Here is a 24,973-nt window from a genome sequence, read left to right as displayed (position 1 = left end):
AGACATTACTTTGCCAACAAAGGTCCGTCTAGCCAAGGCTATGGTTTTTCCAGTAGTCATGTATGGATGTGAGAGTTGGACTATAAAGAAAGCTGAGTGCCACAGAATTGATGCTTTTGAACTGTGGTGTTGGACTGAAAGTATATCCAACCAGTCCATCCTGAAGGAAATCAGTCCTGAGTGTTGAAGCTGAAACTCCAATACTTTGGCCACCTGATGTGAAGAACTGACTCATCTGAAAAGACCCTGATGCTGGGAAAGATTGAAGACAGGAGGAGAAGGGGACGACAGAGGATGAGGTGGTTGGATGGCATCACGGACTCAATGGACATGGGTTTGGGTGGACTCCAGGAGTTAGTGATGAACGGAGAGGCTTGGTGTGCTGCAGTCCATCGGGTCGCAAAGAGTCAGACACGACTGAGTGACTGAACTGAACTGAGCTGAACTGAACAGTTTGGTACTAGTAAGGATCTTGTGAATTTGGTAAATATGAACTCATTTCCCCAAGATTAGAAAATTGAATGAAACAATAAGATCCAAGCATGAAAATTTGGATTCTAGCACATGATAACATAATAAAAAAAATAGCACCATATAAGGCTCTCCTTAAAAGAGACTTCCATTCTCAGATCACTATAATTTAATAGCTTATTAACTGCTCTGAGAAGCAGATATTAGTCGCAATATTTGCATGTATTTCAGTTAAATCTTTTCCACTAGTCTTAGTCTAAATAGGGCACATGGGGAGGTATTCATTAGCTCATTCATTTATTCAAAAAATCTTTATGAAGTGCCTTTCATGTTCCAGGCATTTTTGTGGGTGCTGGAAATACAAATCAGGACATGGTCATTACCCTTAGAAGCTGAAATTGTAGTGAAGAAAACCAACAAGAGCATCAGTTATTATAGCCCAGGATGGTAAGAAGTGCCTTAGAAGGATGCACATATTACCCTGAGAATAGAGAGGGAACATATTCAAATTAAGGTTTCCTAACCAAATGTTTTAACTCATTTTTAAAGGATATGTAGGAGTTAGCTTCCTGAAGAAGAGAGAAGAGTATTAATGATAGCAGAAACAGGAGGAGTAAGGCATGGAGATCGGAAACAGCATGATAACTAGTTTGGTAGGAGTAGAGCAAAGAAGTATTTTAGAAGATGGCACAAGATGCAGTTTATAGAGGGAAGAGAATAAATCAAGGGTGACACAGGTTGAGGGTGGTATTTTATTTTTAAGACTGGAAAACTTAAAGATTAAGAGAGTTATTAGAGAAGGCTGGCTGGGAAATAATTGATGGAACAAAGTGTTCGAGACTCCTGGAAGTGATGGGATCCACAGCACAAGTGAAAGATTGACTTTTTAAGGGTGGAGAGTCACCTTCTCTATAGAGAAGGGAGGAAAGATAAAAGAATAGAAGAAATGAATGTAAGTTTGTAGATGGTGGGGAAGATGAACTGAGGAGGAGTATTACTCAATTAAAGGTCATTAGAAGGCATAATTCCCCTCTCAGAATGAGGGGATGAGTGGCATGGTAGGCGTGTATGGTATAGCCATTAGTATGATAGGTAGGGAAGCTAAAAACATATACAAAGATTATTGAGAAGTATTAAAAGCCCATATAAGTTCAGGGAGCCTGATTTTGTAGTGGTACCAATCTACTTGATTTTCCAATAATGCACAACATCTTGGGTGTAGGGATAGAGAGGTGAAATCTTGATTGATTCAGAGCTGAAGTTTAAATGGAAGGTACAATAGAAGGACAAGACTGCTTAAAGTGATGGCCATCACCAAATATGGAAGAAGAAAGAAATGAAAAAAGGAGTTGAAAGTTTATAATCTTTAGAATGCTGAAGATCATGAAACAGCCCGAGGTAGCTATAGACAGAGAGTTTCAAGTTTAGAGGCAGGATAGTTCTGCATTATCAAAAGGCTGATAGCAAAGCCAAGGAATGAGTATATTTGTTATGAAGACCAATGAAACTATAAGGTCAGGGTGTTGAATGAATCAGTCACATTAAAGACATCTAGTTCAATGGCAAGACCAGGAATAAAGAGAGTACCATGAGCCAAGTTCAAAACTGTTCATGGGTGATTGTGGGGTAGTAGAGAATGACATGGCAATATGGCATAGCCTCAAAGGATGGAGGAATAAAGTTTTGGAAAGGATAATGGAAAGCACAAAATGGCCTTCTCATTCTTATATACATAGAGAGAAAAGTATCAGCTTCTATATGAAAGGCATACAGGGAAAGCATTATCATCTAGGGAAAGTTGAGTTTCACTTAAAACAAGGAGGTGAAGAAGGAGAAGAGTTTATATTTTAGCAATGGGTCCCACACCACAAGATGGAAAGGGTTGACAGAGGGGGCAATAGTTAGTAGAAGAGTTGAAAAATGACCCTGGAACAAGAGAGACTTAGGTTCAAATCCTGATTCCCTCACTTACTACTTGTGATTTTGGCATGATACATCAACTTTATGAATTTTAGTCTCTTCATTTGTAAAAGCTGAGTTAATGAAACCTACTTTGAAATGTAGTTACAAACCTACATAGGTTTGTAAATAGTCTGTAATATTAGTAACTTTAACAATAAAAGGTATCAATTAATAATAATAATAATCATGATAATATATACATAAGTATTTTATAGAATATTTATATTTCAGACTTACAGTCCACATTGATTTAAACACAGATTAGATCCCACCAAACTATACATTTTAAAGTGTGAATTTTATAGTATGTTACCCATACCTTAATTAAAAACTTGGCTAGATCAATACATTTTTATATGTTCAAGCATTTGTTATTAAATTAAGCATAATTTAAAACTCCCTACCTTCTATTTTGTTAAGGATTTTAATGAGTAAATGCTTTTCACCATCTGAATCCATTCTTATTATAATCAGCACCTGATCAAAAATAAGAATTTCATATACATATCTGAATATTCTTTGTAATATTCTTTTGCTACAGTGACAAAAATAACAAACAACTGGTTACATGAAACTAATGACAATAAGTTGGCAAAGTAAACATTTGTATTGTAAAAGATATCAATGCTTAAACACAAAGGAATACACTCTGGTAAGATCAAATGGATGTGAGAGTTGGGCTATAAAGAAAGCTGAGCACCAAAGAATTGACGCTTTTGAACTGTGGTGTTGGAGAAGACTCTTGAGAGTCCCTTGGTTGGCAAGGAGATCCAGTCAGTCCATCCTAAAGGAAATCAGTCCTGAATATCCATTGGAAGGACTGATGTTGAATCTGAAACTCCAATTCTTTGGCCACCTGATGCGAAGAACTGACTCATTGGAAAAGACTCTGATGCTGGCATAGATTGAAGGCGGGAGGAGAAGGGGACAACAGATGAGATGGTTGGATGGCATCACCGGCTCAATGGACATGATTTTGAGTAAACTCCAGGAGTTGGTGATGGACAGGGAGGCCTGGCGTGCTGCAGTCCATGGGGTCGCAAAGAGTTGGACATGACTGGGTGACTGAACTGAACTGAAGATCAAATATCAGTGAGGAAAACATTTGGGGGCAGGGCATTCTTATCAATTCTTCAAGAATTCTAATATAGATGACTATATAAGTAGTCTCTGCCCATATTGTAAGTGTTAAATTTAAACCAGACAGGTTTGAATTGCTCTTGTTTTTAAATCCATCCAGCACTTTGTGTCTTTGGACTGGTGAACTCACTCCGTTTACACATAGGGTGATTACTGATACATGGGGAATTAGTACCGCCATTCTATCTTTTGTTTTCTGGTTGTCTTATGTTTCCAATGTTTCTTCATGTTTCATTTTGGTTTGATGGTTTTCTATAATGTTTTTCTCAGTTTCCTCTTTTACGTTTTGTGTCTCCATTCTGGATTTATGCTTGGTGGTTACCGTGATGTTTGTGTAAGATATGTCATAGGTAAAATAGTACTTTTTCTGCTGATAGCATCTTATCTTCATTTGCCTATATGGATTCTGTTCTTCTTCCCCTTTTATGTTTTTGTTTTCTCAAATTCATTCCTTTTTATATTGTGTTTGTTACCAAATTGAAGTAGCTATTGTTTTTTTTTTCTGATATTTCCCCTTTTAACCATTGTTATACAAAGTGTTTAAAAACCTATTCTGATATAGAGTTGCAATTTTCCAATTGTTTGTCTATTCATCACCTTACTCAAAGTTTTGTGTACTTCTGCCTTTTTGTTTCTGATAGAAGAGGTCCTTTCAATATTTCTTGTAAGGCAGGGCAAGTGTTGATGAAATCCCTCAGCTTTTGTTTGTAGGGGAAAGCCCTTATTGCTCCTTTATGTCTGAATGATAAGTTTGTTGGATAAAATATTCTTGGATGCCAGTTTTTATCTTTCAGTATTTTGAGGCTGTTATTCTACTCCCTCCTGATCTGTGGAGTTTCTGCTAAGAAATCTGCTGATAGCTAACAGGGGTTCCTTGGTGGGTTGCCATTCTTTTCTCACTGCTGTATTTAAAATTCCTTTTCATTGACTTTTGACAGTATCTTGGAGAATATCTTTTTGCATTGAGGTAATTAGGTATTCTCTTAGCTTCATGGACTTGTAAACCCAGTTCCTTCCCCAAGTTTGGGAAGTTCTCAGCTGTTATTTTTTTTTTTTAATAAACACTCTGCTACCTTCTGTATTTCTTCTTCTCAGATAATTTTTTTTAAAAAATACTCAGCTGCATGAGTTGCTTATATATTTTGGAGATTAATCCCTTGTCGGTCACTTCATTTGCAAATATTTCCTCACATTCTGTGGGTTTTCTTTTTATTTATAGTTTCCTTAGGTGTGTAAAAGCGTCTAAGTTTAATTTGATCCCATTTATTTTTGTTTTTATTTTCATCACTCTAGGAAGTGGATCAGAAAAGATCTTGCTGTGATTTATGTCAGAATGTTCTATGTTTTCCTTTAAGATTTTTATAGTTTTCAGCCTTACGTTTAGGTATTTAATCCATTTTGAGTTTATTTTTGTATATGGTGTTCAGTTTAGTTCGGTTCAGTCGCTCCGTTGTGTCCGACTCTTCGCGACCCCATGGACTGCAGCACGCCAGGCTTCCCTGTCCATCACCAACTCTCAGAGCTTACTCAAACTCATGTCCATTGAGTTGGCGATGCAATTCAACTATCTCATTCTTTATATAGTGTCAGGAGTGTTCTAATTTCATTCTTTTACATGTAGCTGTCCAGTTTTTCTAGCGCCACTTACTGAAGAGGCTGTCATTTCTCTCTGTATATAGAAGTCTTTCTCTTCTTTTCCAGCAGGTGGCACTACAGCACAAGTCTTTTGGTTTCCCTTACCCTCACTGCTGCTGGTTGTGGTTGGGTATTGGCACTGGTTACCTTGGTGTTGGAGAAGACGCTTGAGAGACCCCTTGGAATGCAAGGAGATCTAACCAGTCCATCCTAAAGGAAATCAGTCCAGAATAATCATTGGAAGGACTGATGCTCAAGCTGCAACTCCAATACTTTGGCCACCTGGTGCGAAGAACTGACTCATTTGAAAAGACCCTGATGCTGGGAAAGACTGAAGGCAGGAGGAGAAGGGGCCGACAGAGGATGAGATGGTTGGATGGCATCACCGACTCGATGGACGTGAGTTTGGGTAAACTCCGGGAGTTGGTGATGGACAGGGAGGCCTGGCGTGCTGCAGTCCATGGGGTCGCGAAGAGTCGGACATGACGGAGCGACTGAACTGAACTGAGCCTGTAATGTCTGTGTCAGAGCTGTCACCCAGTGCATTTGTTACACTGCTTGCGCCTCTGGGGTTGTGATGCCTGCTGTTTCTGGTGTTACTGACTTCACTGCCTGGGCTACTAGGATGGTGGTCTCATCTGGTATCCCCTGAGTCACACGCTCCGCCACTGCAGGAGGAGGGGGGCGGCCAGGAGGAGGAACCGGGGTCATGTGCGGCTCTGCCTTGTCCAGCATTCTCAGGTTTCTGGGCTCACCCACTGCAGGTGGAGGGTGCGGCGTCAGAGCTCTGGGTGTTTCTGCAGCCAGCTGGAGGGACAAGGCGCCAGGCCTCAGTGCCCCTGCTGCCCAGTTATCTGAGGCGGTGGGTGCCACGGCAAGTGGGAGGCTGGAGTCAGGTGCGATGCCTCCCTTGCTGCTGCTGGGTTCTCGGGGCCTGTGGGCTCGGCTGCTGCGGTTCAGGGACCAAAAGTGCAGGCGCTGCCTATGCTGATCCTCCAGTTCTACCTCTTCCACGCGTTCCACTCCACCCGCCTTAGATGCACAGGTGTGTGGAACACTGGAGTGCCTTGGTGTGTCAGGCAGACGCCCCTGTGTTGAGTTGTGGATGTTTTCCTGGTCGTAGATTGAAGGGGAGAGACCAAAAGAGCACCTTGTCCTGCCATGATGCTATCACTCCCAATTTTAAACTTCTTGTTGTTGTCCAGTGGCTAAAAGGTATCCGACTCTTTGTGACCCCATGGACTGCCACACTCCCGGCTTCCCTGTCCTTCACTATCTCCCAGTTTGCACAAATTCATGTCCACTGAGTTGGTTATGCTATCCAATAACCATAGGGTTGGGAATATAAAGATACAGTAGGGATATACAGGAAAACAAAGAAAAAGGCCACATTTATTTCCAGATTTAGTGTAAAGTTTTTTTTTTAATATTTATTTTTTAATTGAAGGATACTCGCTTTACAGGATTTCAGCATTTTCTGTCAAATATCAACATGAATCAGCCATACGTAGATGTTTTACTGCTTGAAAAGATTTTTTTTAAGGTATTTTCTCTTAAATCTTTATTTATGCAAATTTTCTGTCCAATGCTTGAGGCAGAATGGGCAAAAATTTCCAATATAATCCAAGAAATAAACAAAATGCTTTTAAAAAGAATTATGGGAGATTATGGCTCAATATTTAAAAATTAATTATCAGAGGTCTGTTATTAGGTATATGTTCATGAACTTACAAGCAGAAAACAAAAATTTTTGAGATTTGAAGGAATAATCAATCCATAGTAAACTATGTATAATAAAAATGAAAGTATTTTTAAAATTCAAGACATATGAATAACGATACAAATGATCCTTTCTCTGGGTTTGATTCTGTCTGATGAACTTACTTAAGGAGAAAACTGTCAAGGGACCAAATTGTATACACTACATTATTTCATAATTTCAAATTAAATGCAAAAATTTATCTTACATCCAATTCTTATATGAGCTGATTGTTGTAATCTGCTTTATTTCAATACTTACCTTAATTTGCTGTTCACTTTGCATCCAATTTAGTATCTGACATTGCAGTTCTCGTATCTTATAGTTGGTTTCAGGCTTTTTCCCCCTTATAAACTGTACTATCTCCAGTTGTCGCCAAATATCATACAAACAGGAACCAAAAACACTTTTGTAGATATCTTTTGCATTTGACAAATATCCTGTTAAAAACAAAAGTAGGGAAAAAAGCATGTCTTTTTGTTCTTTTAGAAACTCCATGGTAAAAATCTAAAAGGGAAATAAGGGTCATAGCAGAGACAGTTAAATTTTCCTTTACTGGGCTTCCCTGGTGGCTTGGATGGTAAAGAATCTGAACACAATGCAGAAGACCCAGGTTCAGTTTCTGGGTCGGAATGATCCCCTTAAAATTAAGCAAAGCTGAGAAATGTATACCAAATGTCTATTTTTAAGCTATATGATACCAATATCACTAGATATACTCTACAGATTCTTCGAATATTCCCCATCCTTTTCTGCTTTCTGACTTATTAAATGCTACTGCCTTCTTCTTAAACCCTAGAATCTACACTTACTTGCCAAGAAGTCCTATGGTAATACATTTCACTGAGATTTTCTTGGTATGGCATCTATACAGCTTTTGCACTTGATTTCTGGTTATTTGTGTATATGGATTAACCACCTCACTAGTCTATAAACTCTCATAATCCATATTTATATATGATAATCAATTTATGTAGCTGCTAAAACAGCAGTGCCTAAATTCAAACTCTCTAAAAGCAACTGTCAGCACAGAGTCTTGAGACCGACACTTGAAACTTCATATCCAAGAACTCTAGATTGAGTCCCAGGGGTTCCGATGTCTAAAGACTTCTCCTAGTGATTCTGTTGCACAATGAATTTTGTGGATTACTGGAGTAGAGACCTGGTCGAGTAACTTATGTAGATCAGCTATTCAGTGAATATTTGGGCAATACATACAATAACAAATAAAAAGTATAAAGCTCCTGTTTTTATTTTTATATTATGTACATATTAATTCTAATTTTACACGAACACAGCTAGAATAATGGGCAATTTAGAGATTGACTTATGTTCTTTCTGCTTCCTAATCTCAAAGCTTTCCACTGATTCCCTGTACTGCCAATAGATGTAACCTGAAGGACAAACAGTCCAGTTGCTTCTCTGTTCCAGTGGTTTCCTATCATTTACAGAATAGTGACTGAAGTCTTTTTTGTAGCTGAAAAGGCTTTGCATGATTTGACTCTTTCTTACTTCTCGAGGCTTTAGCTTTCATGGTTTTCCACCTTGTACTCTTCAATTAAGCCACATGGAACTGTTTGTCACACACTCACTGAATCATTTTTCTGGGCTCTTAATTCTGCCAACAATACCTTTTCATACTTTATTTACTTGGCAAACTCTCACTCATTTAAAGAAAATATTCCCCTTGAAAGCATAACCGTCACCACCATCCTTTGTGCTGTTACTATGGATCTCTATTACGGTACCCATTACACAATACCAAATTTATTTCTGGGTTAAAGCCCAGAAGTGAAACTTTAAACCTTTAACCTTAAAACTCATTACCTTGCTAGCTTGAGAGAGACACACAAACTGGAAGTTGAGAGAAAATACAGAATCTGGGTCCAGGGTAGGCAGCCAGACCACATGGACCTTTCTTCTGCTGCCACTATTCACAGAGACGAAAGGAGGTCACACTAACTTGCTCTTTGATTTTGAGAGGTTTAGAAGAGTGAGAAAGCCTTCCACTAAAAATATCCAAGGCAGCAAGTTATTCATCATGGCTTGGTAGGTAGGGTTTAAGAAGTCATTTTTCCAACAAAAATTTTACTTTTATGAGTATTCTTCAAGGTAGCCAAATAGTAATGCCAAAGTTTGATTTTGTAAATGAATTTCTTTGAGAAACAAAAACAATTTCAGAGTATATAGCTCTCAACGGTCTCACTTAATCTTAGGGCAAAATGTAGAGTACTTAAAGGTGAATATACTTTAACCAAGCCTCCATAACTATTGTTTCTCTAATTCAAGATTTTGCTAAGTATTGACCAGGAGTGTCACAACTGTACTCTCCCTGTGTGCTTGCATGCTAAGTTGCTTCAGTTGTGTCTGACTCTTTGCTACGCTATGGATTGTAGCCCACCAGGCTCCTCTGTCCATGGGGATTCTCCAGGCAAGAATACTGGAGTGGGTTGCCATGCCTTTCTCTGTACTCTCCCTGGGAGCCCAGATATTCTAGATTCTGATATTTTGTCTTACTATTTTGCTTTAATAGTTAGCCTAGCTGTTGGTAGGACTAACAATCTTTTATGGAAGCTGAAAAGTATAATGAAGACAGGAGACTAAACAGAAGGGCATGTGACACTATACCATTATATTAGTTTCAGGTTCTGTAAACTAGGGCTGTCGCTGTCTGAGAATAGAGACAAGACAACTTGACCCAGCATCAACATTCAAATGCTTTAACTGGAGAAGAAAGGGAGAGTGTCATGCTGGGCTTTCTAAAGGTTATTGTTCAGTTACTAAGTTATATCCGACTCTGCAGCTCCATAAACTGCAGCACACCAGGCTCCTCTGTCCTCCACTATCTTCCAAAGTTTGCTCAAATTCATGTCTATTGATTTAGTGATGCCATCTAACTATCTCATCCTCTCCTTTCTCCTCCTGCCCTCAATCTTTCCCAGCATTAGGGTCTTTCCCAAAGAGTCAGCTCTTTGCATCAGTTGGCTAAAGTATTGGAGCTTCAGCTTCAGTATCAGTCCTTCCAATGAACATTCAAGGTTGATTTTCTTTAGGATTGACTGGTTTGATCTCCTTGCAGAAGAAGACTCCTTAAGAGTCTTCTCCAGCACCGCAATTCGAAAACATCAATTCTTCAGCACTCAACCTTCTTTATGGACCAACTCTCACATCTGTACATGACTACTGGAAAAACCATAGCTTTGGCTATGCAGACTTTGTTGGCAAAGTGATGTGTCTGTTTTTTAATATGCTGTCTAGGTTTGTCATAGCTTTCCTTCCAAGGAGCAAGCAACTTTTAATTTCATGGCTGCAGTCACCATGTGCAGTGATTTTGAAATCCAAGAAAGTAAAATCTGTCACTGCTTCCACTTTTTCCCCTTTTATTTGCTATGAAGTGATGGGACCAGATGTCATAGTCTTAGTTTTTTTAATGTTGAATTTCAAGCCAGATTTTTCACTCTTTTACCCTCATCAAGAGGTTCTTTAGTTCCTGCTCACTTTCTACCATTAGAATGGTATCATCTGCATATCTGAGGTTGTGGATATTTCTCCCAGCAATCTTGACTCCAGCTTGTGATTCATCTAGCCTAGCAATTTGCATGATGTACTCTGCATAAAAGTTAAATAATTAGGGTGACAATACACAGCCTTGTTGTACTCTTTTCCCAGTTTTGAACCAGTCAGTTGTTCCATGTAAGGCTATTTTTTAAATTATTTATTTTAATTGGAGGATAATTATGTTACAGTATTGTAGTGGTTTTTGCCATACATAGACATGAATCAGTCATGGGTGTACATATGTTCCCCATCCTGAACCCCCCTCCCACCTCCCTCCCCATCCCATCCCTCAGGGTCATCCCAGTGTACCGGCCCTGAGCACCGTTTCTTGACTCGCATACAGGTTTCTCAGGAGAGAGGTAAGACGGTCTGGCACTCCCGTCTCTTTAAGCATTTCCCACAGTTTGTTGTACTAATATTTGGCCAAGTATTATAACTCCCAGTATTGTAGAGGGAGTACAGTTATAACTTGCTGCTGCCCAATACTTAACAAAACCTTGGTTTGGAGAAATACTATTTGTCTGGGTCATATATAAGAGAAAACATCTGGGTCACAGATCAGAGAAAAATTATTTTCACATTATGTATAATGGTTTTTTTGGGGGTACAGAGGGCCATACTGCAGGGCATGTGCATGTAGGATTCTAGATCTTTCAACCAGGTATTGAACCTGTGCTCCCTGCAGTTGAAGCAGAGTCTCAACCACTGGACTGCCAATGGATTCTAGAAACTTAAGTTATAAAACATAATCCTATAAATACATCATTACTAAACAAGTCCAAGCAGCTTGCAGTAAGGGGTCTAGAGAGCAGTAATGTAGTAAGACAGATACTTTAAGGATTTTAATAGTTTAGAAAAAATTTTCAAAATCTTTAAAATTTTCAAAACATTCAAAATAGGTTGATTTTTAATACTGAAGTAATTCATATCCTAATTTACATGCACAAGTGAAAATAACTGCAAAAGATCTTAGTATTAATAATTTAGCTATATTTCATCTAGCAAATATTCAAAGTCACAAACATTCAATGAGGACCTAAAATGAATATGGCAAAGTGTCATCTTACATTAGAAAGCAAATGTATGATAATAATTACACAATCAAATCTATTAAGAGTCTATAATTCAGGCCTAGAATAGAGAATCCTAAACCTATTTTTCTAGGTGATGGTAGTTGTTATCAAAAATTTCTTTCAAAGAACATAAAGAGAATTAAATATATAATCCATTATATTTTGTCAAGATGTATATAATGTTTAATGCAGAATAGAGAAGCTACATAATTTCTTACAAAGCATCTTTTTCAGAAAAGTAAACATTTTAATAAGAAGAAAAGAGGAAATAAAAAATTTTCACACCAACCCAATGCTGTGTCCAAGTTACAGGTTAAAAGGACATCTCTAATTGTTACCAAAAGGTGTAAGAGAGCAGCATACTTGAATGTCATTTCTCTTTCGTCATTTTTACCTAGGTCAGCAAAAACATGTTTAAAAACAGGATATACATTAGAATTTTAGGCTATATATCAGAATGCTTAACAATAATAAATGTTGTTTATTATTGTGTGCCTATTAGGTGCCAAGCTATATATAATCTGTTTATTTCATTGAACTTATAACAATAACCCTATTAGACAAGTTCATTATGATTTTAATTTTATGGATGAGAAAACAGTCTTAACATATTTAAGTAACTGTCCAAGGTCAATCTGTGAATAAATGATGGAGCTGGTATTTCAACCCAGACAGCTAATCTTAGAACTCATACTCTTGTTGGTCCCAAAGAATGTTCAATTATTTCTACTCCTGGTGGGAAAATGGTCAATGACTCCCAGTTGTGAAACAAGAAGAAAATTAAACTACTCATAATTTGCCAACTGGTTTAGATAAAGGTGGGGGATCATAACACAAAGCAATACCTTGACCTGGAGGTGGACACCTGAGAATATTTGCCCTAAGATATGATTTCAACAAGACATGTACTCATGGGGACAGGTGAATTTTCTAATAAATATGTTTCATGAAAGTAGTTCCAGACCTTATTGATTGGATAGATTGGATTTTGGATAGACTGCATGCAAAAGTGGGGCCAAGAAGACAGGATTCTAGGCACAAGTTAATCAGAGAAACTCTGCTTTTCTCTGTTTTATATAATGGAATGCCATGAAATAGTCATTGAACAAAGAGTTCTGCTAGAAAGTTTGAAAACTACTGATCTAATCAATGTAGATCAAAGCAAATAAACTTTGATCACTGAGAATCAGGAGCAACAGGAGAACAGTTACAGGTAGTCTATCCTAGATACAGGTTTCCCCCACTGTCTGAAAACAGGGCGTTGCTATGAAAACTTTCATACACTGAAATGGAGTATAGAAGCAAATACCTTTTTTCATAAAAATGAAAATCCTCTTTGATTTCTTTCAGCTAGTGAAAACATATACTTATGCAGGTCTTTCATAAAATCAAAGTGGCATAGTGCAAACATGAAAAGCAGGGAATACTTGTATTTTTTACCTTTTTATCCTTGCTTAGCTGATCTTACAGCATTGGATTGTGGGTGCCATATGCTGAACTATAGTTATGCCTCCATCTGTGACTAATTTCTGCATTTTCTAATAATCCATAAATTCATATTCTTTTAAACAGTGTGACTTTTATTTGCACTCACCTTCATGAATAGCATCACTTATTATTTTTTCTTGTTCTTTCAAGAGGAACCTTGTTTGGTCAAAAATGACAGTAGCAAATTTCCAGTTAGCAGCAGGAAGAGTACAGAGGCATACAAGTTTTTCTAAGATAGGAGAAGCTGCTGCTTCCAGGAGACAATATGCTTGGCACTGGCTATCTGCAAAAATAAAAACATTAAAGGTAGTGTTTTTATAAGGATGGTATGTTCTTTTTGACAAACCAGTTATGCATGGTACTTCATGGAAACCTGAACTCCATCCAAAGTCCCATGAGTTAAAAATCATGAGACTGTATAACAGCTTATTTTAGGATATTTATTCTAAATAAACTAGCAACAACAAAACAAAAAACACCTCTGTAGAATAAGTATAATGTTGTGGCTATCTTGTTTATTTGAATTAATTTGGCAGGGGAGGTATGAGGAGCCATATAGAGAGTCACATAATATTTTTTCTTTTCCCTCCACTACTAGTTTAAAACCTTAAGCTGAACACATTTATAACAGTGACAAATTATTTTTAGTTTTCACCAGACCAGTATTTAAATATTTGTATTATCATATAAAGGTCATAAATGAAATTTAACTGAGAGATGAAATGATACTAAAGAACTAGCATCTATTTCCTTATTGATTTTCACAATGAGCATGATGTTCTTAAGCAGGCTGTTCTTTGGGAGTCAATGTAAAGAACAGTTTTCTTTACAGCAGAACAAGTCATTTAAATCAGTATAGGAATCAATAACACCACTCTGATGGTGGGTAAGAGAACAGAGAAAGCAACCATTAATGGTTTATTTTTCCAGACTGGGCAGAAGAGTCAGAGTTTGAGGAGCTGCAGTTTGCTCTTCTCTGATGAATGCAGGAAATCAGCAAGTTAAATGAAGGAAGAAATAATACTTAGAGGACCAGAGTAGGGCAAGTCAGGGAGGGCAGAGGCAGTAAATAAGAAATTCTGAGTTTGGAAATAATTTGAAAGTAAGACTTGAATGAAGAAATATCTGAAACAAGTGAAGAAAATTACATGGAAAATAAGGTATATTCTAAATACCTAAATTTGAGAAACATTACCATCTTGAAACATTTTAATACATGAGCTTTCAAATTTACTTAATTTGAAGGCATTTAAAAAAGCATAATATATACCTGATGCTGGAATTTCGATGACATTATCTGCTCTCTTTTCCTGACTTGTTCTCTCTAGGGTTTTATTATTACAAACAATAGGGCTTTCTTCTTGAAGAGTCAAAGAAAGTTCTTCGTTTTGAAGTTCTAATGAAAACATTAATTTGCATTGTTCAGGGCAACTTAATGTTGATTAAAATGCCTTCTTGTAATATGATCATAACTGTTAAAGTTCTTTGAAATGCATCAGTACTAAACTGAACAACTATCCTGGTCATTGGACTTAACATGGTGCTGGGTAGGAAGCTGAATGGTAATAAAGGAAAGAACTTTGGCATCAAATCAGTGTTTCAATCCCAACTCTGATGAAGCTTCAGTTTTCTCATGTGTAAAATATGGATTAATACATCTACTTTGAATATTGTTATAAGGTGTTATAAACACCGGACATTCCATTCTACTTCATTTCTCTGTGACTGCCCACATACCCCTCCCCTACTACTAATCCTCTCCTAGGCCCCAAACCCTACCTGTCTCCATCCTTTCTTAATAAGATCACTTCTTACTTTGTTGTTGCCGTTCAGTTGCTAAGTCAATGTTCAACTCATTTCTTGCTACTTACCTTTTAGCTCTCAGGCATTTTCTATAACAAGCTTTATGTAACTGCACACTCTACTTCCAGGCCAGCAAAGTGTCTCTCCTTTTTGTTTCCTCAGCACTCGGCATACTCTCCTGGCACTGACAGCATTATACTGAAATTATCTGCAAATCTGGTACACTCTATTATACTGGAAGCTTCTCAAGGTCAGTGACAGTATCATATTTTTCTCTAAAAAGTTATTTAGTGCCTGGCACACAATGTTCAATAACTGTACTTTTCTTCTATGAGCTTTAAATACACAGTAGAAAAAAAGAGAGTAAAATATCCTAAACTAAATTGTTACTATTTGCAAGTATAAATAATGTAAGTAGCTATGATTAAAGAATCTTTTTTTTATTAAAAAAATCAGAGTCTTTGAGGGGGTCTAATAAATTCTAACATTCTTCCCTGCACTGGCATCAACTGTAAAATAAGATAAGAAATAAAAATACATACCAAAACATTACCTCTGTTATTAAAACTAAGTTGGAAAAAGAAGCTTGGTCTGAGAGTCAGGTGAGCTTGTTAAATAAACACCTGAATTCGGCAGAGTACCTACCCTGCCCCAGATTATACTGTGTTCTGCATGGCCAGTGTTCTGCATGGCTGGGGACCTGCTTGGAAAAGATGCATGACATAGAGAAGCAGACGAGAAGGCCTGCTACTCGTGGGGCAACTCGTTCCTGTAGGCTTATGCCAACTTACTCTTTTTCAAATTTACAATATACATAATTCATTCCAGGTCCTCTAGGGAGAACACATTAAAGGACAAAGAGGCCAGGAACATAAAACTAACTGAGGAAACATCAAGACTGCAGAAGCATTCCCACCTGCCATGAATATTCTTTTAAGTGTTTAATTAATGGCTAACTTTTTAATAAGAAAACATTCTCTTTATCTTTTTCTCCTTTCTTATTGCTTCCTCTCTCTGTTGCCAACATCCCTTATTAGAAGATATCATCACAAGTATGACAACCAGAAAAGGATGTCAGTGCTAATTTTGGATTGAGTTCTTTTTTCTTTGCCTCAAATATGAATAGAAACTGAAAACATTCATGAGCCTGGAATAAAAAAATCTTATAAAAATTCCTATTTATGTATTACATTCCTAGGATAATTCTTTCTATTTTGCTTTCAATGTATAGAAATTATGCTCTGAATTATGGTGCAAATTGGTTAGAAAGATCTGTTACATATAGAGTTGTCTCCTAGGAAGGGAGGTTATAAGGTGGTCAAGTTATATAAAAAGAAACTTTACAGTGAATATATATCAACATAAAGGGTCATAAAATTCTGGGATTTTAAGTACCTTCCTGCATTTTCATTGAATTTTTCGTTGTGCAAATGTACTAAGTATTGTAACTTTAAATAGATCTATAAAAGGCTTTCATATCACGCTGTACACAAGGAACAAGCATTCTTTTCTGTTTTTCTATGTCTTGAATCCTAAGCAGTTCCCCAATCATGGGGAATCTTGGCCCAGTCCAGCATAGCCTGGGGCTGGGAAGCTACTCTCCACAATTCTGGTGTTCAGTTAGCAAGCTCACTGGACCCTCAAACTAATTTTTGGTATATATTTTACTTCTGGTTTATTCAGGGGCAAGACCTTGTGTACATAAATAGTACATAGGACAGCTATACCTATGTATACTCTAACTTTCATAAATAGTTTTGTACTTGTTTCACTTGGGTAACCTATGTCAAACACATTCTAGAGTATTAGAATTCTAGAATTTTTTTTTTTTAACCAGGAGTGAAATGATATGACATACACTACTTGGATATGTGTATAAGCAACTAATGCAAAACAGTTACAAGTCAAACAGAAACTCTTTGGTAAAGTTAAAAGGAGTAATAAGCAATCAAATGCACAAAAGATTCTTAAGTACTTATTAAAATATAAGTTAAAACATTGATGTAGAACTGTGAGCTAAAAGAGAAAAAAGAATGGCAGAAAGATCAGCAAAAGTTAGAAATACTATGAATCTGTATGACTAAGTTGTAGAAAGTGTTTTTTACAAATAGTGGCTTTTCTTACAAGTTCAAATGTGCTTTTAAATTTTTTGGAAAATACATATCTACATTTATACCTGTATATACTATATCCATCTCTTTATACAATGTGTGATGAATCAATGATATTTTCTTTGAAGAATAACATGTTTTACCTGAAGAACTTTATTTCTTTACTTTCTATAATAAATTATCTGTTTAATCCTTGAAACTATCATACATACACCAAATTATAACTAAGTTACCCACCATCTTTTCCATCATTGTCTGTGACTTCAGTCTTTGAGGTACAAGTCGGATACTTATTTCGCAGCATAATAAAGTCACTCAAAAGGTCCAAATTATTCTCCCATTTTTTACCATGTTTAAAAGATGCTTTTTCAACTTTTGAAGAGGAAGATGATTCAGTAGATGGTACTGGGCTGTCAAGTTCCAAGTGATCTTTATTTTCTTTATTTTGGATTATTCCATAACCTAGTTCTAGGTCATTCTTTGGTTTTTCTTCTTTTCTTGGTCTTTCAACAGAGACACATTCATCAGAAAGATGCAAGTCTGACACTTCGTTAGTTGGAGATGGAGTCTTTTGTGGAGGTGATAAATGATCATTTGTAGATTGCTCATTAATAAGTGTAAGAGGAAAGGAACAATCTTCATGTTCTAACCATGCTGAAGATGGAAAATAAAAATATCCAATGATTTTCATGCCCAAATGGGTGTTCTACTAGGGTATTAAGATAACCTTTAGTTCTAGGTTCTTATTAATATAATGTGATCCTTAAGAGGACTTTGTTTACTGCTTTTAAAATCAATGCTTTCTCTGAATAAAATAATTTTTTAAAGGATAAAAATTCAGCACCTCTTTTCCTACTACTGGAACTAAGGTTACTGAGCCAAGAAATAATTCCAGACCATTGCTAATAGGCTTACAGCTACTCACAGCCCTAGAGGTAACAGTTATTCAAAGGTAAGGGTCAAAAACTTATGTACCAAGAAAGCCACAGACCAGAAGAAAATACTTTCCATACACACACTTTAAAAAAGACTATTTCCAATATATATAAAGAACTCTTATAACTTAACATTTTAAAAGACCAATTAAAAATTTGAAAAGATACTTGATTAACACTTAATTTTAAGGTATGCACATGCTATAATATGGAAACATCTTGAAAACATGCTAAATGAAGTCAGTCACAAAAGACCACATATTTCATGATTCCATTTCTATAGAACATCCAGAATAGACAAATCTATAAGACAGGGAATGGGAGTGACTGCTAATGGGTATGAGATTCCTTTTAGGGGATGAACCAGAATTTCATTTACAGAGCCCCACATCTGGCTTCCATAGTTGGGGTCATGTACCAGGAAGGCGAGTCCCCAGAATAGTTGACTTTGAAGGCTTAAGGCTTTCTTTCAGGAGAGCTGTAAGAAACGGTCCCCACTCTCAAAAGAGGCACACAAAATCTCACTCGCCCTGAGACCCAGGGCAGAGGCAATACTTTGAAAGGAGCCTGAGTCAGACCTACCAGCTGATCTTGGCAAGATTTCCAAGAAGGCAGGGGCAACTGGAGCTCACCCCCGGGACACAGATGTTGGCAGTAGCTGTCTTTTGGACACTTGTTCTGCCATGAGGATTCTAGTGCTGATAAGTGCCATTTTGAAATCCTCCCTCTAGCTTATTAGCACTGGGTCAGGCCCCACCCACCAGCTTTTGGGCATTAGTACTGAGATTCCTCAGGCCCAGGAGCTAGCTGTGTGGGGACACAGTACCACCTACCAGCAGGCCCCCCAAGCCCCCAGCCACCCTGGGATGTGGTTCTGTCTACCAGAAGGCCAAGGAACCATACCTGCCCACCAGTGGCTGGACAACAGCCAAGGATCTCTTAGGCCTCAACCCTGCCCACCAGGAGGCCATTGTCAGCTATGAGACCCCAGGACCTGGCTCCATCTGCCAGTGGGTGGGCACTAGTCCTGGATCATCTGAGCCCTACCACAGCCCATCAGTAGGCTAACATCAGCTCTGGGACACTTTGGGCTCTTCAGCCAGCCACCTGAGAGTATAAAACCCACCCACTATCTGGCTGATCCCAGCCTCAAACCCTACAGCTAACCGTGTCGAAAACCAGTTCCACCTACCAGCAGGCTGACACTAGATCCAGGACTCCCAGCTTTGCCACTAGTCATTCTGGGACCTGGCTCCACCCATGAGTAGGTCAACAGTAATCCTGGGGTCCCCAGGTCCACAGCCAGCCACTTTGTGACCCAGCCCCACCCACTAGTGGCCAGTAGACTCCACACAAAAGCAGGGTTTGGCAACCAACTGGACAAGGGGTCAGCCACACCTAACAGACCACTCACGTTAGTCAATCTGCCACAACAGAAGTGCCTACACAGCCCACAGAGGGCTGTGCATAGTGCATATACCGCATATAGCTTTAGTGCATATAGCTAGCGCATAGAGCTCTAGTGGCCAGAAGGGAGTGCACTGCTGGGACATATACAACTGCTCCAAAAGACCACTTCTCCAAAACTAGGAAACATAACCAAACTACCCCACACATAGAAATAAAAACTGTGAATTAGGCAAAAAGAAGAGACAGAAGATTATGTTCCCAAGGAAGGAAAAAGATAAAACCCCAGAAAAAACTAAGTGAAGATAAGCAATCTACTCAGTAAAGAGTTCAAGGTAATGATCATAAATATGCTCCAGGAATTTGGGAGAACATAGACATAAAGTTCCTAAATAAAATACTAGAAAAAGTTCCTGAATAAAATCTTTTAAAAAATCCATAGATATAAAATTCCTAAATAAAATACTTAAATTGTATCAAGTTTAAAAATGCCTAATGACTAAACCTTTTGGTATCAAAGGATAATTTCTATTGTTGAAAAGAGATTACTAGACATTAATGAACACTTAAAACTCAGCTGTCAGGTTGAAAAATAATGGTGCTGGTTTACACCTAGGCTGATGTAAACAGAAAATGGGCTAGAAATTATCATTTATAAAAGGAAATAAGGTCTCTTTAACTGAAAATGTCTAGAGATTTAAAGCGGAGACTACAGAATTTTAGAACAGAAAGAGACTTAAGGATTAGTTTGTCAAACTTCATCATTTTTTCAAGGAATAAAATGGAGCTTAGTGAAGGTCAAATTTATAAATTCTGGCAGAGCCAGAGCTATATTAAATGTTGGAATTTAGTTGTATTTTCCCAATTGCCTCCTGGAAAGCCAATATCTAACATTTTCTCATTCTGAAAATATTTACAGAAGTGATATTTACTATTATACTTACATTCTAATTGAGGCACACTTGTAGGTAAAAATTCCTCCAGTTTAGTATCATCAGAAGATAAATTATTATGACACAAATATGTACTTAGAGGTTCCAAAGTTTCTGTCAGATTTAGTCTTGCTTCTTTCCACCACTCTGCATTTATAGGATTAACCACAAGTTTTTCTTCTTCAACAGAAAATATCTTTTTCAAATCTGTGGGTGAATATCGATTGTTGGGCTCTTCAGTTCTTGGCACTTAAAAAATCAAAACAAACCAAACAACAAATATGAGAAACAATCCACAGGGCAAAAAAATGAAAAACAAAAAAACAAAAAAACAGAGCCACACTAGAAATTTCTTATAAAGTAGATTTTTACAAATTAGAGTAGAAATAAAACAAACATATCTAGTATTTCATTTTCAAGATGCTAATATTTGTAAAAGTCTAAAATATTATAGCAACAGAAGTCACATAAAGGTTTATTTCAATCTATGGAAATATCATGAAGTTAAAATTATTCTACTATTTAGCAGGAAATAAAACTTTGTTTTGTTTGACCATTTTAGTAATTACTAAATTAATACATTCAATAATATTTTGAAGGATTAATGTAAGATTTACTAAATCAGAAATTTTCTCATAATAATGAGCCTAAATAAGATATGTTTTATCAGATTTTATGATAATTATCATTTTAGATATTGTGGCACAGAGCTTTCCATTACTTTATAGCTTAAGTAGGGACAGAGTTGGAGAAGGAAATGGCAACCCACTCCAGTATTCTTGCCTGGAGAATCCCATGGACAGAGGAGCATGTCCAACAACAATACATTTCTACTGATTGTACCTTTTCATCTATACTTTTTATTTATCATTCAAAATCAATTTTTACCTCTAATGAAAAATGAGTTCAGAGAGCTTCGGCAGCTTTCTAACTGCAATAGCATATGGTATTTGTTAGCTGATTCTTCAGCAGTAAGCAAATTACTGAAAAACAAGAGTTAAAGTTTAATATTAGATAATATATATATATACAATATAACAATGGACCCAAGTCCATTCTAAACAGAATTTCTGGAGCTTCTAGTGGCTGAGGACCAGAACTATAAAAAATTTCTGTCTCCTTTACCTTTTCAGGAAGTAAAAGATCCTAATGTTTAGTTCAGGTCCTTTAGTTTTGTGGGTACATGAATGATGTGTCTGTGCATTTTTGGTATTGAGGAGAGAAGGAAGTATGTATGACAAGCAGTGTAAATCAGTAAATACATCTCATTAGTAGGTATGAGGTCAAAAATTAGTAGGTAGTAGGAACAATGGACTGGTTCAAAATTGGGAAAAGAGTATGTCAAGGCTGTATATTGTCACCATGCTTATTTAACTTATATGAAGAGCACATCATGCAAAACGCCTGGATGAAGCACAGGCTGGATGAAGCACAAGCTGGAATCAAGATTGCTAGAAGAAATATCAATAACCTCAGATATGCAGATGACACCACTCTTACGGCAGAAAGTGGAGAGGAACTTAAGAGCTTCTTGTGAAGGTGAAAGCAGAGAGTTAAAAAGCTGGCTTAAAATTCAACATTCAAAAAACAAAGATCATGGCATCCAGTCCCATCACTTCATGGCAAATAGATGGGGAAGCAATGAAAACAGTGACAGACTTTATTTTCTTGGGCTCCAAAATCACTGTGGACAGTGACTGCAGCCATGAAATTAAAAGACGATTGCTCCTTGGAAGAAGAGCTATGACAAACCTAGGCAGTGTATTAAAGAGCAGAGACATTGCCAACAAAGGTCCATCTAGTCAAAGCTATGGTTTTTCCAGTAGTCATGTGTGGATATGACAGTTGGACCATAAAGAAGGCTGAGCACTGAAGAATTGATGCTTCTGAACTGTGATGTTGGAGATGACTCTTCAGAGTCCCTTGGACTGCAAGGAGATCAAATTAGTCAATCCTAAAGATCAGTCCTGAAAATTCATTGGAAGGACTGATGCTGAAGCTGAAGCTCCAATACTCTAGCCACCTGATGCTGGGAAAGATTAAGGGCAGGAGGAGAAGGGAATGACAGAGAACAAGATGGTTGGATGGTATCACCAACTCAACGGACATGAGTTTGAGCAAACTCTGGGAGACGATGAAGGACAGGGAAGCCTGGCATGCTGCAGTCCAAAGATATTTTCTTTGGTCACATATAAAAATATACTCACAATTCAGCAATCAGTTAGTGTAGAAATAAAGGGGTCACAAAGAGTCGGACACAACTAAACGACGGAACAAGAATAACAACAGGGAAGAGACCATTAATTCACAAACCCTTTAATCTATGCCCCAAACTCCCACACCCTCCTAAGTAAGAAGTGGTTGTATTCTGTTTCTCCGTTCATATTGTGACCCCATAGACTGTAGCCCACTAGGCTCCTTTGTCCATGGGATTTCCCAGGCAAGAATACTGGAGCCGGTAGCCATTCCCTTCTCTAGGGGATCTTCCTGACCCACGGATTGAACCTAGGTCTCCTGCATTGCAAGTAGATTCTTCACCATCTGAGCCACCAGGGAAGCCCCACAGAACACACATGAACATGCTAATTATAAGTACTGCTAGTTCAATTGACAATTCTGGGTAGTAGCAGACAACTAGATCTTAAGTCTAAATCACCCAATTTACTCACATAACCCAAAAATCTTGCATGTGGCGGTAATATTTGAGAAACTAGACAGTTCTTAAACCTTGCCAAGGTCGGTTGACAACCTGACACCTCAGATTGTAGGTGATTATCTTAAAGTAAAAGGAAGGATAAATATTTAGGCAAACCAAGTCCAGAAGAAGATCATAATATAGACAAATGACCTCATTCTTAATTGAGCTTTCTAAAGACATGTCTGAATTTGGTATTTTCTTTGGTCATATATCAAAATATATTCACAATTCAGCAATCAGTTAGTGTAGAAAAAAGGCTTAACACCATGCACACATTTTTTTAGCACCATAAAATCTAGCATAGAGCTTTACATGTAGTAGGAACTAAAAATATTTGTTAACTGGTTATATCTCTAGCCAAAATGTTGTGTTCTGAAACAAAGGAAATTAGGGCTATAAAAGCAAGTTAAAAGTACAATAATATTACATATTATTTTTCCTTTCTGTTTTTTAAAAATATTTGTTCTCTTTGTTTTCAGTTTCACAGTTAATGTGTAAATTTATTTTTAAAAAGAGATTTTTAAGTTTTTATGTTCATGAACCAATGGAAATGATTTGCCAGTGATGAGACAGTTTCTTAAAGATGTTTCAAAAGGCCCTAAAATCTTTGGCTAATTTAAAAGTCTTTTTGTTCTAACTGGCAAATCATAAGCCCAGATAAGACTTAATTTCATAAATTCTCATTAGATGTTTGAATTATAACAATAAGTAGATATAAAATATGTGTGATTAAAATGAGTTTACTGCAGTTTAAATAAATACTTTCATTATGAGAAATTCAAGATTATATTAATTCCAGCTAGTTTTCATTTCTAGTTGACAAACTGCCTTAACAGATGCAAACCAGTCAGTCCCAAAGGACATCAACCCTGAATATTCATTGGAAGGACTGATGCTTAAGCTCCAATACTTTGCCCACCTGATGTGAAGAGCTGACTCATTGAAAAAGACCCTGATGCTAGGAAAGATTGAGGGCAGGGGGACAGAGGATGAGATGGTTGGATGGCATTACTGACTCAATGGACATGAGTTTGAGCAAACTCTGGGAGATAGTGAAAGACAGGGAAGACTGGTATGCTAAAGTTCATAGGGTTGCAAAGAATTGGACATAACTTAGAGAGTTAACAACAATAACAAGGGTATATGGAGTAAGTAAAAGCATAAAAGAATACACACAAATAGAAATATAGGCCCTGCAAATAAACATCTTGCACTTTAACAAAAAGGATTAAAATATTTAAACAAATTACAGGGAGTTTCTGTATTTGTCCCATGCTATTTTGTTAGAGCTCATATCTGATATGGGCAGTTCTAGTTCATGGTACGGAGAAGGCAATGGCACCCCACTCCATTACTCTGCCTGGAAAATCCCATGGACAGAGGAGCCTGGTGGGCTGCAGTCCATGGGGTCGCTAAGAGTCGGACATGACTGAGAGACTTCACTTTCACTTTTCACTTTCATGCATTGGAGAAGGAAATGGCAACCCACTCGTGTTCTGCCTGGAGAATCCCAGGGACGGGGGAGCCTGGTGGGCTGCCGTCTCTGGCGTCACACTGAGTCGGACACGACTGAAGCGACAGCAGCAGCAGCAGCAGCAGTTCATGGTAGAGTTCTGCATAGCTCTAAAACAAATTTACTGCTCCTAAAGGAAATCCCTATTTGCCAGAAGATGAAGATAATTGGTGCCCTCAACGTCAGCTCTCTTTATTTTATGCTGCGACACTCTCCTGAGACCGTTAGTAGAAGCCTGAGCAGCTAGTGATGAGATGCTCCAGTTGCTTCCAGTAATCCAATAGCATTTTCCTCTGGCAGATTAGCCAATCACAACTAAGAACTCAGAGTATGTACTATTATTACCCCAATATAATAGATAGGGAAGTGATGCACAGGGCAACTAAGATCACAGAGCTAGTAAATGACAGAGCCAGACAATCTGGCTGTACTTCAGGGCTATTAACTACTTACTATGGGCTGAATTGTGTTCTCCCTCAAATTCATAT

At 37.5% G+C, this 24,973-nt stretch overlaps 1 protein-coding gene across 3 annotated transcripts in view; it reads right to left on the bottom strand.

The window, feature by feature from the left end:
* Nucleotides 1-24,973, bottom strand: part of SHOC1 (shortage in chiasmata 1) — a 90,497-nt gene that overhangs the window by 30,694 nt on the left and 34,830 nt on the right. For all 3 annotated transcript variants that reach the window (XM_070459287.1, XM_070459289.1, XM_070459288.1), the window contains 8 exons: nt 21,163-21,257; nt 20,287-20,523; nt 17,238-17,654; nt 14,357-14,482; nt 13,193-13,369; nt 11,888-11,992; nt 7,229-7,407; nt 2,838-2,910 (listed from right to left, as the gene is read on the bottom strand). In XM_070459287.1, coding sequence (XP_070315388.1) covers nt 2,838-2,910; nt 7,229-7,407; nt 11,888-11,992; nt 13,193-13,369; nt 14,357-14,482; nt 17,238-17,654; nt 20,287-20,523; nt 21,163-21,257 — 1,409 coding nt within the window. The remainder of the gene's footprint in view (nt 1-2,837; nt 2,911-7,228; nt 7,408-11,887; nt 11,993-13,192; nt 13,370-14,356; nt 14,483-17,237; nt 17,655-20,286; nt 20,524-21,162; nt 21,258-24,973) is intronic.

This window comes from Odocoileus virginianus, chromosome 31, assembly GCF_023699985.2.
Source record: "Odocoileus virginianus isolate 20LAN1187 ecotype Illinois chromosome 31, Ovbor_1.2, whole genome shotgun sequence".
NCBI classification, from domain to species: domain Eukaryota; kingdom Metazoa; phylum Chordata; class Mammalia; order Artiodactyla; family Cervidae; genus Odocoileus; species Odocoileus virginianus.
The sequence above is the reverse complement of the archived record's forward strand: the minus strand, read 5'-3'. Positions and strand labels throughout refer to the sequence as shown.